The sequence below is a fragment of the Bufo bufo genome, chromosome 1 (genome assembly GCF_905171765.1).
Source record: "Bufo bufo chromosome 1, aBufBuf1.1, whole genome shotgun sequence".
Lineage (NCBI taxonomy): Eukaryota > Metazoa > Chordata > Amphibia > Anura > Bufonidae > Bufo > Bufo bufo.
The window spans coordinates 676,389,178-676,404,740 of NC_053389.1; the positions used below are offsets into that span (position 1 = coordinate 676,389,178).

The 15,563-nt window shown below is 40.6% G+C and overlaps 1 protein-coding gene across 12 annotated transcripts in view; it reads right to left on the bottom strand.

The window, feature by feature from the left end:
• The window catches only part of PPIP5K1 (diphosphoinositol pentakisphosphate kinase 1), a 276,308-nt gene that overhangs the window by 64,773 nt on the left and 195,972 nt on the right, over window positions 1-15,563 (bottom strand). For 9 of the 12 annotated variants that reach the window (XR_005775595.1, XM_040414088.1, XM_040414089.1 and 6 more), the window contains exon 26: window positions 9,133-9,261. The exons of 2 other annotated variants lie outside the window; for them this stretch is intronic. Coding sequence is in view for 9 of the 10 variants with exons in the window: in XM_040414088.1 (XP_040270022.1) it covers window positions 9,133-9,261 (129 nt within the window). In the remaining variant the exon portion in view is untranslated. Of the gene's footprint in view, window positions 1-9,132; window positions 9,262-9,287; window positions 9,378-15,563 lie in introns of those variants that run through there. One more of the 12 variants, XM_040414099.1, reaches the window with a different exon arrangement.

Below are 15,563 nucleotides of genomic sequence, written 5' to 3' on the forward strand. Positions count from 1 at the left end.
GAGTGTGTTGGTTGCAGTCTGTTAAACCATGGATCTCTGCAAACGACGACGAACTGCAGCAATAGTTGCAGCAGTGCATATAATGTGTTTGAGGAGAAGGAGACTGAGCAGGCGACGGTTCTGGGTCCATCCTGTGATTGCGAACCGACAGCAAAGAGGACAGTTCTGGGCCATGTACGATAACCTACGTGCACACGAGGATACATTTTGCCGCGTTCCCGTTGAAGTCTATGGGCGCGAAAGCGCAACAATACGCCCCAAAGAAGCTCCTGTACTTCTTTGGGCGTAGGGCATTTTACAGCGCGTTCGTACGCGCTGCAAAACGCGCAGGTAAGAACCATGCCCAAAGGGAAACATGGGTTTTTGCCTGTTGAGCGTTTTACAGCACGTAGGAACGCACTGTAAAACGCTCAGGTGTGAACCAGGCCTAATACAGCCAATACACTTTAGACTTCAATCTTTGGCACTAAGTTCTTAACATAAATTAGTAAAGGTGGTTTTAGGGCCTGCTAGAAAGGAGCTGGGCTGCTAGTGGGGCTTTTAGTATTCGGTGGGGTGTAGTGGGAATCACTTCCCTTCCCAGGTCATTGTCCTCCCCTTGATACCCTATGTTTGTGGTTATTTTAAGGCTTAAGCACATTCCATTAATGCTATTCACATTATAAAAGGATCGAAATCTACCATCAGCATGTTTATCATCTAAACTGTTCTTCTTTAACATTTTTGCAAGACGAATTTCCTCTGCTTCCTTATGATGGTATAAGTAGAGGGCTCAGAAGATTACACATTCACTTCTTCGGTGATAATAGTCTATTTAAGTGCACATGATAATACAAAATGTACTGCATATTATATGAATAATGGATTCAATATATTTTTTAAAATTAATATAGAAAATAAAATGTATATATTTCACGTGCCCACTTATCATTCCACTTTTACAAACTGGCATCCATGGTTAAAATAGCTTTAATTAATGGCATAAATGGTTACAGCAAATAAAGCTCAAATCTGGAGTGTATTTCGTGCTAGAAAAAAAAGGTGCAGATCCACTGCTAAGGGTAGGGCTACACGGCGACACTGGTTGCAGCGAGGATTGCCGGCTGAATCGCAAAAAAAATAGCAGTGTTAGATTTTTTGCAATTCAGGGGTTGCAGTCGGTTTTACATCTGAGAAGGCCTTGGGTAAGTATTTTTGTGTGTCTATAAAATGTAATTTACAACTAGTCTAGTTAAAACTACATGCAAGTAACATGAACCCAATAAAAATAAAGTCCTCAAAATACACAAATACACTACTGGAAAATGAAAAAAGAACACCTGAAAAATGTAATGCGATTGTGCTGATACAGACCAAGTATAAACTGCTAGTGGTGTTGGTCAATGATCACACAACAAAGAGCAAGTCATTGCCCTATTCTGTGTGTGGGTCACACACAATGAAACATTAGGACAGATAAGAGGGGATACAATATGAGCTGAATAGGTGACTGTATATACATTGTGGGAGAAATGGTCACATGCTGTGCTACTAAGGCTAGGGCTACACAGCGACATTGGCCGTGGCCAGGACTGCAGATCAGCGGTGATCGCATACACTTCTATGGGATCCCAACTACTCTGCAATCCTGACCACGACCAATGACACTGTGTAGTCCTAGCCTTATAGCGAAAAATGTCCATGTCACCTCTTTATCATCCTAATACAGTCCTGATCAAAAGTTTAAGACCACTTGAAAAATGGCTAAAAAAATCATATTTAGCATGGCTGGATCTTAACAAGGTTCCAAGTAGAGCTTCAACATGCAACAAGAAGAAATGGGAGTAAGACAAAACATTTTTTGAGCATTCAATTTAATGAAAACAACGAATAAACTGAAACAGGCTGTTTTTCAGCTGATCAAAAGTTTAGGACCACACCTCCAAAAAAAACTAAAACCCCCCCCCCCCCCCCCCCCAAAACAGAAATCCAACTTCCAAACATGAACTCAGTAATGAGTAGCTCCGCCGTTATTGTTTATCACTTCCAAAATTCTTTTCGGCATGCTTGATGCAAGCGTTTCCATGAGGTGAGTGGGAACATTTCTCCAAGTGGTGAAGACGGCCGCACGAAGGCCATCTACTGTCTGGAACGGTTGTCCATTTTTGTAAACTTCCCTTGCCATCCATCCCCAAAGGTTCTCAATTGGATTTAGATCAGGGGAACACGCAGGATGGGCCAAAAGAGTGATGTTATTCTCCTGGAAGAAGTCCCTTGTCCTGCGGGCATTGTGTACTGTAGCGTTGTCCTGTTGAAAAACCCAGTTGTTACCACACAGACGAGGGCCCTCAGTCATGAGGAATGCTCTCTGCAACATCTGGACATAGCCAGCGGCCTTTTGACGCCCCTGCACTTCCTGAAGCTCCATTGTTCCACTGAAGGAAAAAGCACCCAGGACCACTATGGCGCCCCCTCCACTGTGGCGTGTAGAAAACATCTCAGGTGGGATCTGCTTGTCATGCCAGTAACATTGGAAACTATCAGATCCATCAAGGTTAAATTTTTTCTCATCAAAGAATAAAACTTTCTTCCATCTTTGAATGTCCCATGTTTGGTGCTCTCTTGCAAAGTCCAAACGAGCAGTTCTGTGGCGTTCAAGGAGACGAGGTCTTTGAAGAAGTTTTTTGCTTTTGAAGCCCTTCAGTCTCAGATGCCGTCTGATGGTTATGGGCTGCAGTCAGCAGCAGTAAGGGCCGTAATTTGGGTCGAGGATCGTCCAATGTCTTGACGGACAGCCAATTGGATCCTCCGGCTCAGTGCTGATGAAATTTTTTGGGGTCTTCCACTTGACTTTTTTGTTCCATAACCCTCAGGATCATTTAAGAAATTCCAAATGACTGTCTTACTGCGTCCCACCTCAGCAGCGATGGCGCGCTGTGAGAGACCCTGCTTATGCAGTTCAACAACCCGATCACGTTCAAAAAGGGAGTTTTTTTACCTTTGCCATCACAACGTGTGACTACCTGACAGAAAATGACAATGAATCCACATCTTTGCACAGATTTGGCCTTTTGAAGGAATGTGGTCCTAAACTTTTGATCAGCTGAAAAACAGCCTGTTTCAGTTTATTCGTTGTTTTCATTAAATTGAATGCTCAAAAAATGTTTTGTCTCACTCCCATTTCTTCTTGTTGCATGTTGAAGCCCTACTTGGAACCTTGTTAAGATCCAGCCATGCTAAATATGATTTTTTGCCATTTTTCAAGTGGTCTAAAACTTTTGATCAGGACTGTATAACCCCTACCAAATAATCACATTGGTATATTTGATTTTATAAAAAAAAAAGGAAACATGCCTTTTATAAATGCCAATATAACAGTATAATGTTCATGGCTTGCAGCACACATAAGATTATCGAAGAGGAAGGTTAGGGAACTGGATAGTAATGCATGGTCATTTACAGGTCAAATGTGCCGATCATGGTAAGCGTAACCCAAAAATACAAGGAACTGTAAGATAAGTTAACACAACTGATTTTGAAATACACACTTTAAAAAAAATCAGCGCAGAAAACGTGCCTTTTTTCAGTGTGAAAAAAAGCATTCACTTCAGTACAAAGCTAAATTTTCAGCTACAGGCTTTGGAAGCAGATTTGAAGAAGATCTGCGCCAAAAAACGTGTGGAATAGGCACAAAAAAAAATACATGGACTTTCATGGAAGTTTTTTCTGCTTCCTATTAATTTCAATGTTAGATTCGGCGCTGATTCTGCCCCAAGAGTATGTTTTATGAGGTGTTTTGGAGCTGATTTGAAGCTGAACTTGCTCTTAGAGTTACAGTTTTTTGTTCCTTCTCACCTAATGCATTATGTTTTACTACTTTTCAGGGAGACATCAGGTTGTGAGCATGCATCTAAATATACAACCCTATGATATTCAGTTCTGCAGGAAACAAAGATTTATCACGAGGAGAACTTTTAAAGTCAGTTTTGCAAAAATCAGCATTTCTGTAATTTGTGACAAATGTGAATCTCTTCTACGTCTAAAAATTAATTTGTCTGTTGTCTGTTCCATACGCATGGCCAAACACCTGAACCTCTGGACACCAGATTTGGCAGATAGGTACATCGGGTGCATGGGAAGGTTTTCATAAAGGTCTCAGTTCTCTAGGACAAATCGTTCTTGAGATATTTCCAAAAAATGCAAATATGGCACCATCACATGACCCCTATTAGCCAATTGAAGCTTGCAGGTTCTGCAGTTATATCCTAAATGACATACCACGTTACACCACGTTTCCATAACAATTCATTTTCATGAGTTCTTCCCCGTTATAAGGCCACTATTAAGGGATTGAGGCACTCTGGAGGTCACTGTTAATGGGGCAGGAGGATGTGAAGGTCTCTGTTAAGGGGGTGGGCCTCTGTGGAGGTCACATTTAATGGGTCAGGCCACTGTGGAAGTCACTGTTAGGAGGTTCAGGCACTGTGGAGGTCAACTTTAAGGGGGCAGGAAGTTGTGGAGGTCACTTTTTTCTAGGGGACACTGTGGATATCTTTTAACCACACACACAAACATTAAATGAAATAGACGCAATATACCCATGCGAAGCCGGGTCATTCTGCTAGTGTTTGATAAATGTGGTGCATCTGTACGTCTAACACTTCCGTCTTGAGATGCTACTCTATCCCTTTACTGAAGTAAGATAGTGACAATTTTTGCGTGTTTTTATTAAGATGCAGTTGATAAATCTGGCTTCTAGGGGTTGTCTAACTTCGTCAAATAACAATGATTATGTAGAGGAAGCCACTTACTAATGTATTATTATTATTATCCATATTGCTTCCTTTTGCTGGCTGGACGACCACCCTGCAATTCATTAGTGGTTGTCGTGCTTGCCTACTATAGGAAAAAGCACTAGCCTATGTGCGCTCTCGTGGTCCTGGCCACCAGAGAGGCCAGCGCTTTTTCCTGTAGTATGCAAGCACAGCCACCACTGGATTGCAGGGTGGTCGTAACCATGGAAACAAGCAGTGTAAAATATGATGGAAAAATGTATCCAGCCAGCAAAGGAGGCAATATGGACAATTACAATATATTAGTAAGTGCCTGGTATTAATTTTCTGTACATGATGAACGCCACTTGCTGAAGTGAGACAACCCCTTTAAATCAGCTTGATTTCAAATACACCACGTTTCAAAACTGTAATGAGTGGGGTGAAAATGCTAAATGTCTGCGCAAGTAAGCTCTGTAAGTCACAAAGCCCTATTGTGCAACTTTTTGAAAGCAGAATTCTGGAGTGAAGGGCTTGTTAAATTCCCCCAAAGTGTCTTTAGGGAAGTATGCAGAGACTGCTGAAAGATGAGAATATATTTTTTGAAAAATGTCTATCTAGGCTCAACATGAGCAATAATAGTAATTCTCAAACAGAGAATTAATTAATAAAAGGCATAAGCACAATACTAAAAAGTATCATAAGATAACATGTATCAACAGCAAGTCAAATATGGATTTATTTTTTAAACCTGTAGCAGTAATTTTGTTAATAAGGATATGCAGTTCACTGCTGACCATCTTGTTCGATTCTCAATAGATCTGCAGACACAGGGGCAGCCAAATCAGCACTGAAGACCAAACCGGATATCGGTTTTAAAGTGAAATATTATTTTTCATTCCACATAATTGTTTAATCCAGTTTTATCAGGTCGTTTATTAGGCTCAAGCCACGGTACCGTACTATCGTTACCTCTAATATCTGTGCTGCACTTGGACCCGCCACTTGAAACAAGACAAGCAGTGTAGGTGCAGCCCCGCAATTAGCTCTAGCCGCATGTGTATTAGCACCCTAAGGGTATGGCAACACATTCAGGTTTTTTTATACAGTTTTGGAAGATAAAATTAGGAGTGGACCACAAAAGGGGAGAAACGGTCAGATATGACTTTTCCACTTTTTTAAAATCCACTTCTGGTTTTGGCTTCAAAGACTGCATAAAAAACCTTGAATGTGTGGATGCACCTCAAGTGTTCACAATACAAAGTTAAAGGGGTTGAACCCGGTTATCACCTATTCTGCATTCACTTAGTATATATATATATATATATATGAGAGGAGCATTGGAGCATTTCCTTGTGTCCCCCTTTGCACAGCGCAGTGCAAGCCCTTGTTTGTTGTGAGCAGGTGACTTACCGGGCTTTACAAAACTATGCTAGGCAGAGGCTTCTGCCTAGCAGTGAGCCCGATGACGTCACTGGCATAGATAGGCAGTGTATAGCACTGCCCTAGGCTCTTTTGGAGGCGGGCACTATGCTTTAATTTAATAGCACACAGTAATAAATGATTTAATACTGTGTATATCAAATCAATACATAGCTATCTATCTCAGCCTTATCTATGTATCATGTATATCTAAATATGTATTTTAAGGGAAAGTATCTATGGATAATGATAAAACTGTATCAGAAGTAAATTACTGGCAGCACTGAGTAAATACAAAAAAAAAAAAAATACAATAAATCTAAATCAAGCATGTAGCTTATGGGTTTGTAACACCCAGCTAGTTTATAGCTCCTCCCACCCCGCTAGTTACATAGACACTCCCCTATCACTGCCCCTAACAACATCCAGCTAGTTTATAGCTCCTCGCACCCCGCTAGTTACATAGACACTCCCCTATCACTGACCCTAACAACGGCCAGCTAGTTTATAGCTCCTCCCACCCCGCTAGTTACATAGACACTACCCTATCACTGCCCCTAACAACACCCAGCTAGTTTATAGCTCCTCCCACCCAGTTAGTTACATAGACACTCCCCTATCACTGCCCCTAACAACATCCAGCTAGTTTATAGCTCCTCACACCCCGCTAGTTACATAGGCATACCCCTATCACTGCCCCTAACACTCAGCTAGTTTATAGCTCCTCCCACCCCACTACTTACATAGACACTCCCCTATCACTGACCCGAACAACATCCAGCTAGTTTATAGCTCCTCGCACCAGCTAGTTACATAGACACTCCCCTAGGACAGCCCCTAACACCCAGCTAGTTTATAGGTCCTTGCACCCAGATAGTTACACAGACACATCCCTATCACTGCCCCTGTTGGTGTTTTGACCCCCCCATGAGATGCATGGATATGTTGATGGGACCACAGCCCAGAACAGAAGATAGGAGCAATAAAGCTAAAGAAATGTATTACAAAAATACAGCTACCTGCATACATGATTATTTTTAAAGAGTGTTGATGCAAACTAGGAAACCTCTTTATAGAGTCTCTGTGCTTTCACACAAATTCATTTAATTAAGAATGGTGTAAATAGCAAATTTCTAAATCACTTCATTTAAAAAATATCCACGCATCCACCTGAAAAAAACATTGTCAGGCAGAATTCATCCTTCGAAAAAAAGAAACAGACGATGGCTCACAGGAAGGTGGGGTGTCTAGCGGAGATCCTGAGCCTGAAAAATGAACTGCTTTAACACAGCTTCAAAATTCACAGGAGGCTCCTGCCTTTCTGTAAGGCTACTTTCACATCCGCGTTTTTGCTGGCTCTGTCATGGGTTTAGCAAAAACACATCAGGTCATTAATACAACTGTCTGCATCCGTTTAGAATAGATCCGATTGTATTATCTCCAAAATGAACAAAGACTGATACGGCACTGAAACCATTTTAAGTCAATGGATACTGTATCAGTTGTTTTTTTCATATCAAAAAAATTTCTCTGCCACTATTTACTTACATTGTGTTTCATGCCAGATCAGTCTTGCTCAGTATCCAATGAAGCACACAAAAATGCTGATTGCAGCAGTTTTATGTCCAGCGTGGTGTGATACAAATGTGATACGAATGCATAAGAGTGAATGGGATAATGGTGATTGACACTCAAATAGACATGAAACCCTAGCTAGTATAGCCATGTGTTAATAGAAAAATACAGAGGGTATTGGAGTTCAGAAAAACAACGTAGATCCGGACAGAACAAGACTTATGATACATTGTTAACAAGATGTTCTGAGCGAGAAGGTAAGTAACTGCGTATAGCCATATGAAGTATCCATGCGCTATTATGCAAGTATTTCTTTCCTGCGCGTGATGAAGCAAATATGATCACGCGCTGACACACCTAGATCACAGGCTCATCTAACTATACATGGCATAAAACAGGGGGGTTTCCAAGGGGAATTTGGGATTCGTTGAAGATGCGGCAGATGTGCCTTGCGCTGTTCCCAGATTCTTCCCCTTGCTGACTGTTGGAATCCCCCAACCTGTGGGCAACAATATCGGGTGATGTATTGATGCTTCACTTACTCATGATAGTCAAGATAACTGTAGTTGGGAACGCAACAAAATGGAACGGAATGCATGCTGGTGCACTGCATTCCAGTTTGTTCAGTTCTGTCCCCACTGACAATGAATGGGGACAAAATGAAAGCGTTTCCCTCCAAGTTTTGAGATCCTCTGCTGGATCTCAAAACCTGTAAGGAAAACACAGACGTAAAAGTAGCCTCAGTGTGATCTCTACCTCCTTATCTGTTCTGGGAGCTCCAGAGCTGAAAACAAACATAGTGGGAAGTAAGGGAAAGGACTTCACAGCAGTACAATGCTGGCAGAGTCCACAGAAGGGAGACCTCTTCTGCTTGAGAGAAATGTATCTAACTGTGCAACTGAAGAGGGGACTAATTAGTCTGAAAAAGACATTAGGGAAGCCCAAAAAAACACCTATTTCTTCACAGTTATGATTACACAAAGAAGCATAGCCATTATGCAAACTTCTTTTGAAAACTCAGGTACGCATTAAGCCCAGGTCACATACATACCATGTTTTTGAAATATATGTACTACAGGCACCTGCACATGCAAAAGGATCAGGCACAATCATTTTGAAAATTGGGAAATAATTAGCTGCAGATAATTCTGAAGAAAAAAAGAGAAATATAGAGTTCCAAAAGGATTTCTATTCTGCATGGACTCAGCCCATCCACATTAGCAGTGATATACCATCTGTAATTCGCCACCATTATTCCAGGACACATAACGTCATTGTGACATTCAGCAGGATTTGATACATGCAAATGTTTCCCCCTTTCCAGGGCCAAGAAATGAAACACACGGTTGGGATACAGAGGGCCCTTGGTTTAGAATACACGTACCGTCTTTGTAAGTCAGGCTGGCAGCGGCACTGATTTTTTTGCGGTAGCTGCGTGCGTAGTCCTGTAGATTTGGGGCGCTGGAGGAGCCTCCCAGCACTGTGGTGCTGAACAGACCAGTGCACTGTGATCCTGGAAAGGTTGGGATTCGGGATTAGTATTCACACAGATCTAGGACATGCCATTAAATAGAAATCACCCTGGTTAATGGTAGTCATCGTCCCATATGTAGTACATTTGATGTTTATCTGAAAATAGTGAAACACCATTGTTATACCACAATTTAGTACACATTCTTTGGTGAGACACAGCAAACAGAAAATCCCAAATCATACAATACAAGACTCTGATACATATGGACAAAGAATAAAGAACCAATAACACAATAACCTAATCTAACTGTGCAAGACGAGACACAAAGAGACTTCAATGTGTCAAAGAAAAGGCAACATTTTGTCTAGCACTATGAATGGCAGTCATAGTATTTTCCAAAAGTTTAATAATCAAAAGTGTTAAAAGGCAATATTTTTTACTTCGTACATTTCACATATGTATCAAAGTAATGGGAGCACATGCAATTGTTAGTTGTGTCAAGAAGGCTCTCCACGAAAGTAACATTTATACCTAACATTGCGTTGTAAACTCAACTTCTTAAAAGAGGTTTCCATGATGAGAGACAGAAACAGGTCCATATGTGTTTATAGGCTGTTCTTGGTATGGCAGCTCATCCCTATTCAGGTGAATGGGGAGAATTGGAATACCAGACAGACAGTCTATGGACAGACATAGACTATGGTAAAAAGGAGATAGGACATTTTGTTAAAATAGCCCAGCACGTCCATTAATTTTCTCACTTCCTTTGATCATGGTTTGTCTCACATTGAGAAATATATAAAGACTTCTTCTCTGTGTGAACCAAGAGATCATCCATAACCCTCTCCTCTTTCTTCTCACTGTCCTGTGTTTCAACACAACAGGGTGGAGTGGGAGCCTCCCCCACTCTGCAGAGGACCAAAAAAACTTTTCATATGTTTTGAAGCCGTTTTGATATGTGCAAGGGTTTAAAAAAATAAAATAAAAAATCACTCACCTCTCACCAGCACCAAACTCTCACCTATGGTTCCAGCTGGCAGAAGTGATGTGTTTTTAGATGGCATAATACAATACTGGTTTGGCAGGGATCATAAGCAGGGGAGGGGGAGCTCGGCACTAAAGCAATGGTGACAGGTAATTGTATTGTTTTTTAACCCTTGCACCAAACCATCTACATATCAAAAGGGTTTTCTGATCTTGGAGAACTTCTTTACGTCCCATAATCTCCACCCTCAGACAACCTCCAGCCAGAAGGAACTGCTAATCAGGAGATGTTCTTGGCAATATTCCTAAATGTTTGTTTCAGGAACATGCAGAAAATGCATACTAGCACACAGCGGGTGCCTGTATACTTTTATCACATACTTCTAGTTTCCGTGCCCCTTTAAAACCCTAAATGTGTTTCACAGTTTTTCAAACCTGCCCCAAATACTTAAAGAACGTCTTCAACTTGGCTACATCTGTTTTACAGTTCTAATGATTCAGTACCAGTCTTAAAGGGCTTATCTGAGGCCTAAAACATTAGTTAAATAGCCTTAATGTCGCCGCCCAAACAACTTTTCAATTTACTTGTATTTTGAATTCTGCCCCGTTAGCGCTCTCAGAATTGTGGTCACGTGACCTGCCAGCCAGCTTCTCTCCAAAACATCTTTCATTTCATGCTCCGATGCTATCCCTTGCCCTGTGCTGCATCGTGCAGGACAAGGGCTGTTTGTTAATATTTTTACAATGCTAGGCAGAGGCTTTCACCTAGCAGTGTTCTCGGTGACGTCACCGGCACTAATGGGCGGGCTTTACTGCTGCGCTAGCCAAAGTCGATTCACATAACACTTCGTTCCAATACTGTACAGAGCAAAAAAACATTTTCCGAACTCGGATTCGTTTCCAAGTGGTACCTTCGAAACCCGAGTTCAGGAAATGGCTTTTTACAGTACAAATTAATTTATGAAGTTATTACCCAAAGTCTCGCGAGACTTCACAAAGCAATAACTTTGGCTCATCGGAGCCAATACATTCTAATACTGTACGGAGCTCCTGCTCTGTACAGTATTGGAACAACGTTTTGTGCGAATCGACTTTGGATGTTTCATCCGAAGTCGATTCACTCATCCCAAATCCCTACCAATGCTTTCCATGCAAGCTCTGTGTAAGTAACTAGGGCTGGGCTTCAACTGAGTTGCAATGCCAGACAAAGCGCATAGACAAATGTGATAAAAGCTGAAAGGGCTGTGGCTCAACAATGTAGCCCCTTGACTCAGCAGTAGTAGGACCTGCACCAATTAAATATCAATGTCATAACCTAGCAATATCACATCAATCATAGGGGTATGGTCACATGGGGAGAATACACTGTGGATTTTCTGCAGCAGAACTGCATGTGGAAAATTCACAGCATATTACAGTTGTGGGAAAGATTTCATCTTTTGCTGGACAACACTCAGAATCTCCTATGACAGTTTTTGCCGCTAATACACAGTAAATTTTCTGCGACAGAAGAGCACGATAAATATTGTTACCGTATATTTTAGTGGATTGGAAAACTCTGGACACGGAGATACCAATGATGCTTTTTTAATTGTTTATTTTATGTGCAGAATTTGGGGGTGTTTTGAATATTTTTTTTTCATATATATATAATTTTTTTTACATTTAACATTTTTATTTTTTTACTGTACTTTTTAGTACATACGATCTCCTAATCTGTTGTCCCATAAACTTCAATAGTATACAATACTATGGGATTTTCACAGGCAGCTCACTATGACAAGGCCCCAGGCTGTCATAACAACCTCTTAACGCGAATCATGTGCATGTATGTGATTATGCGTTAAGGGGTTAAACGTCTTAATTAGAAGCTATACATCAATCTACTCAGCTTCCCTTGCTTTATACCATGATGCCTGCAGAAGGCAATGTATGCACCACACATGGGAACAATAAATACTGGGAATATAGATCCAATGATCAAAAAAAGGGATCAAAAAGAAATTAAAAAGAAAGATTTTATTAGCATTTCACAGAAGTGAACAAAAAGAACGGAAAGCAACTGGATGTCCAAATAAAGGGGAACCCAAGGCAAACAAGTGATAAAGATGGAACCTACAGAAGGTACAAATGACTTTATACAAACAAATTCCACAGAAAAAATAAATAAACCAAGGCGGTTTGAATAATAAATGTGCTGAGAAGATAGCAGTATACAGTGCATTTCAAAGTATTCAGACCCTTTCACTTTTTTCACATTTTGTTATGTTGCAGCCTTGTGCTAAAATATAAAAAGTTCAACATTTTCCCCCCATCATTCTGCAGTCAATACCCCATAATGACAAAGTGAAAATAGAATAGTAGAAATCTATAATCTTGCATTGACATACAGTGGATATAAAAAGTCTACACACCCCTGTTAAAATTTGCTGTAAAAAAAAGAGACAAAGATAAATCATTTCAGAACTTTTTCCACCTTTAATGTGACCTATAAACCGTACCACTCAATTGAAAAACAAACTGAAATCTTTTAGGCGGAGGGAAGAAAACAAAAAAAAAACAAAAACTAAAGTAATGTGGTTGCATAAGTGTGCACACCCGCTTATAACTGGGGATGTAGCTGCGTTCAGAATTAAGCAATCACATTCCAAAACATGTTAAATAGGAGTGAGCATACACCTGCCATCATTTAACCCCTTCAGGACTCTGCCATTTTTCACCTTAAAGGGTTATTCCCATCACGCTGTTTCATACTTACCTGCTCCCGGCGCGCTGTCCACTTCCTGGTTTCGGCAGGGGGCGGGCTCCATCTTGATTGAAGTCTTCTCCCGGCCGGGCGCTGGACTGAACGCGCACGACGCCGCGCATGCGCCCTGGTGACTTCTTCATGACAAGTATACTATACTGGCCAGGAAGAAATCACCATAGCACATGCGCGGCGTCGGCGTGCGCTTTCGGGACTGCGCGCGGCCGGCCGGGATTCCGGAGAAGAGCGGTGGCCGTAACCAGAGGGGACGGAAGACAACAGTCAGGTAAGTATATGTTCATTTTCTTCTAAGGGGTGGGAATTAGTTAATTAAATATATTTAGAAAAATTATCACTGTTAAATCATTAACAGATTAAGGGAGCATTCACACGACCGTGTTGGTTTTGCAGTGCGTAAATCACGGATCCGTGTGTTCCGTATGTCTTCAGTTATCTTTCCTTTTCCGTTCCGCAAGTCCGTATAATACGGACGTGGTGCTTCCGTGTGTCATCCGTTTTTCACGGTCCGCAAAAAACTGAAATGGGACTGACATGGGGTTTCCTAGAATGTTTTCAGTCCAGGGGTCCGTTAAAAACGGATGACACACGGATGCATTTCCGTGTGCTATCCGTTTTTCACGGACCCAATGACTTTCTATGGGGCCACGGACCGTGATTTGCAGCCAAGTATAGGACATGTTCTAAAAAAAAAGGAACGGACACACGGAACGGACACGGAACGGGCAGCACACGGATGAGAATAAAAGGCATACCGCAATTTTCACGGACCCATAGAAATGAATGGGTCTGTGCATTGTCCGTCAAAATTGCGGAACGGACGCAGAACGGACACGGAAGAAAAACACGGTCGTGTGAATGCTCCCTTACAGTGATCATTAAGATGTGAATACCCCTTTAAGGACCAGGCCATTTTTTGCAAATCTGACATGTGTCACTTTATGTGGCGATAACTTTAAAATGCTTTTACTTATCCAAGCCATTATGAGATTGTTTTCGTCACATATTGTACTTCATGAAAGTGGTAAAATGGAGATAAAAAAAATATTATTTTTATTTATAAAAAAAATGCCAAATTTACAATTACTTTTATAAAAGATAGTAATATCTCCAAAAATAGTTATTACTTTACATTCCCCATATGTCTACTTCATGTTTGGATAATTTTGTGAATGTCATTTTATTTTTTGGGGACGTTAAAAGACTTAGAAGTTTAGAAGCAAATCTTGAAATTTTTCATAAAATTTCCAAAACCCACTTTTTAAAGGACCAGTTCAGGTCTGAAGTCACTTGGTGAGGCTTACATAATAGAAACCACCCAAAAATGACACCATTTTAGAAACTAGAAACTAGAGATAAAATTTCAAAATGTCACTTTTTTGGCAGATTTTCCATTTGAATCCATTTTTTCCAGTTACAAAGCAAAGGTTAACAGCAAAACAAAACTCAATATTTATGGCCCTGATTCTGTAGTTTACAGAATCAACCCATATGTGGTCGTAAACTGCTGCACACGAAGGGAAGGAACGCCATATGGTTTTTGGAAAGCAGATTTCACTGGGATAATTTTAAACTGCCGTGTCACATTTGAAGACCCCCTGATGCACCCCTAGAGTAGAAACTCCAAAAAAGTGACCCCATTTTAGAAACTACACCCCTCAAGGTATACAAAACTGATTTTACAAACTTTGTTAACCCTTTAGGTGTTCCACAAGAATTGATGGAAAATAGAGAGGAAATTTCAGCATTTCCCTTTTTTGGCAGATTTTCTATTTTAATCCATTTTTTCCAGTTACAAAGCAAGGGTTAACAGCCAAACAAAACTCAATATTTATGGCACCGATTCTGTAGTTTACAGAAACACCACAAATGTGGTCGTAAACTTCTGTACAGGCACACGGCATTGCGCAGAAGGAAAGGAATGCCATACGGTTTTTGGAAGGCAGATTTTGCTGGACTGTTTTTTTTAAACCATGTCCGTTTGAAGCCCCTCTGACGCAACCCTAGAGTAGAAACTTTAAAAAAGTGACCCCATTTTGGAAACTACGAGATAAGGTGGCAGTTGTGTTGGTACTATATTAGGGTACATATGATTTTTGGTTGCTCTATATTACACTTTTTGTGAGGCAAGCTAACAAGAAATAGCTGTTTTGGCACCGTTTCTATTTTTTGTTATTTACAACATTCATCTGACATCATGTGGTATTTTTAGAGAGCAGGTTGTTACGGACGCGACAATACCAAATATCTTTTTTTGGTTGTTTCAGTTTTACATAACAAAGCATTTTTGGAAAAAAATCCACATTCTGAAAGTCTTAGTTTTATTTATTTTTTGGGCGACTGTCTTGAGTAGGGGCTAATTTTTTTCGGGATGAGATGACGGTTTGAGTGGTACTATTATAAGGTGCATATGACTTTTTGATCGCTTGCTATTACACTTTTTGTGATGTAAGGTGACATAAAATGGCTTTTTTACACTTTTCTTTTTTTTTACGGTATTCACCTGAGGGGTTAGGTCATGTGATCTTTTTATACAGTAGGTTATTACGAACGCGGCGATACCTAATATGTCTACTTTTTTTTTATTTATGTA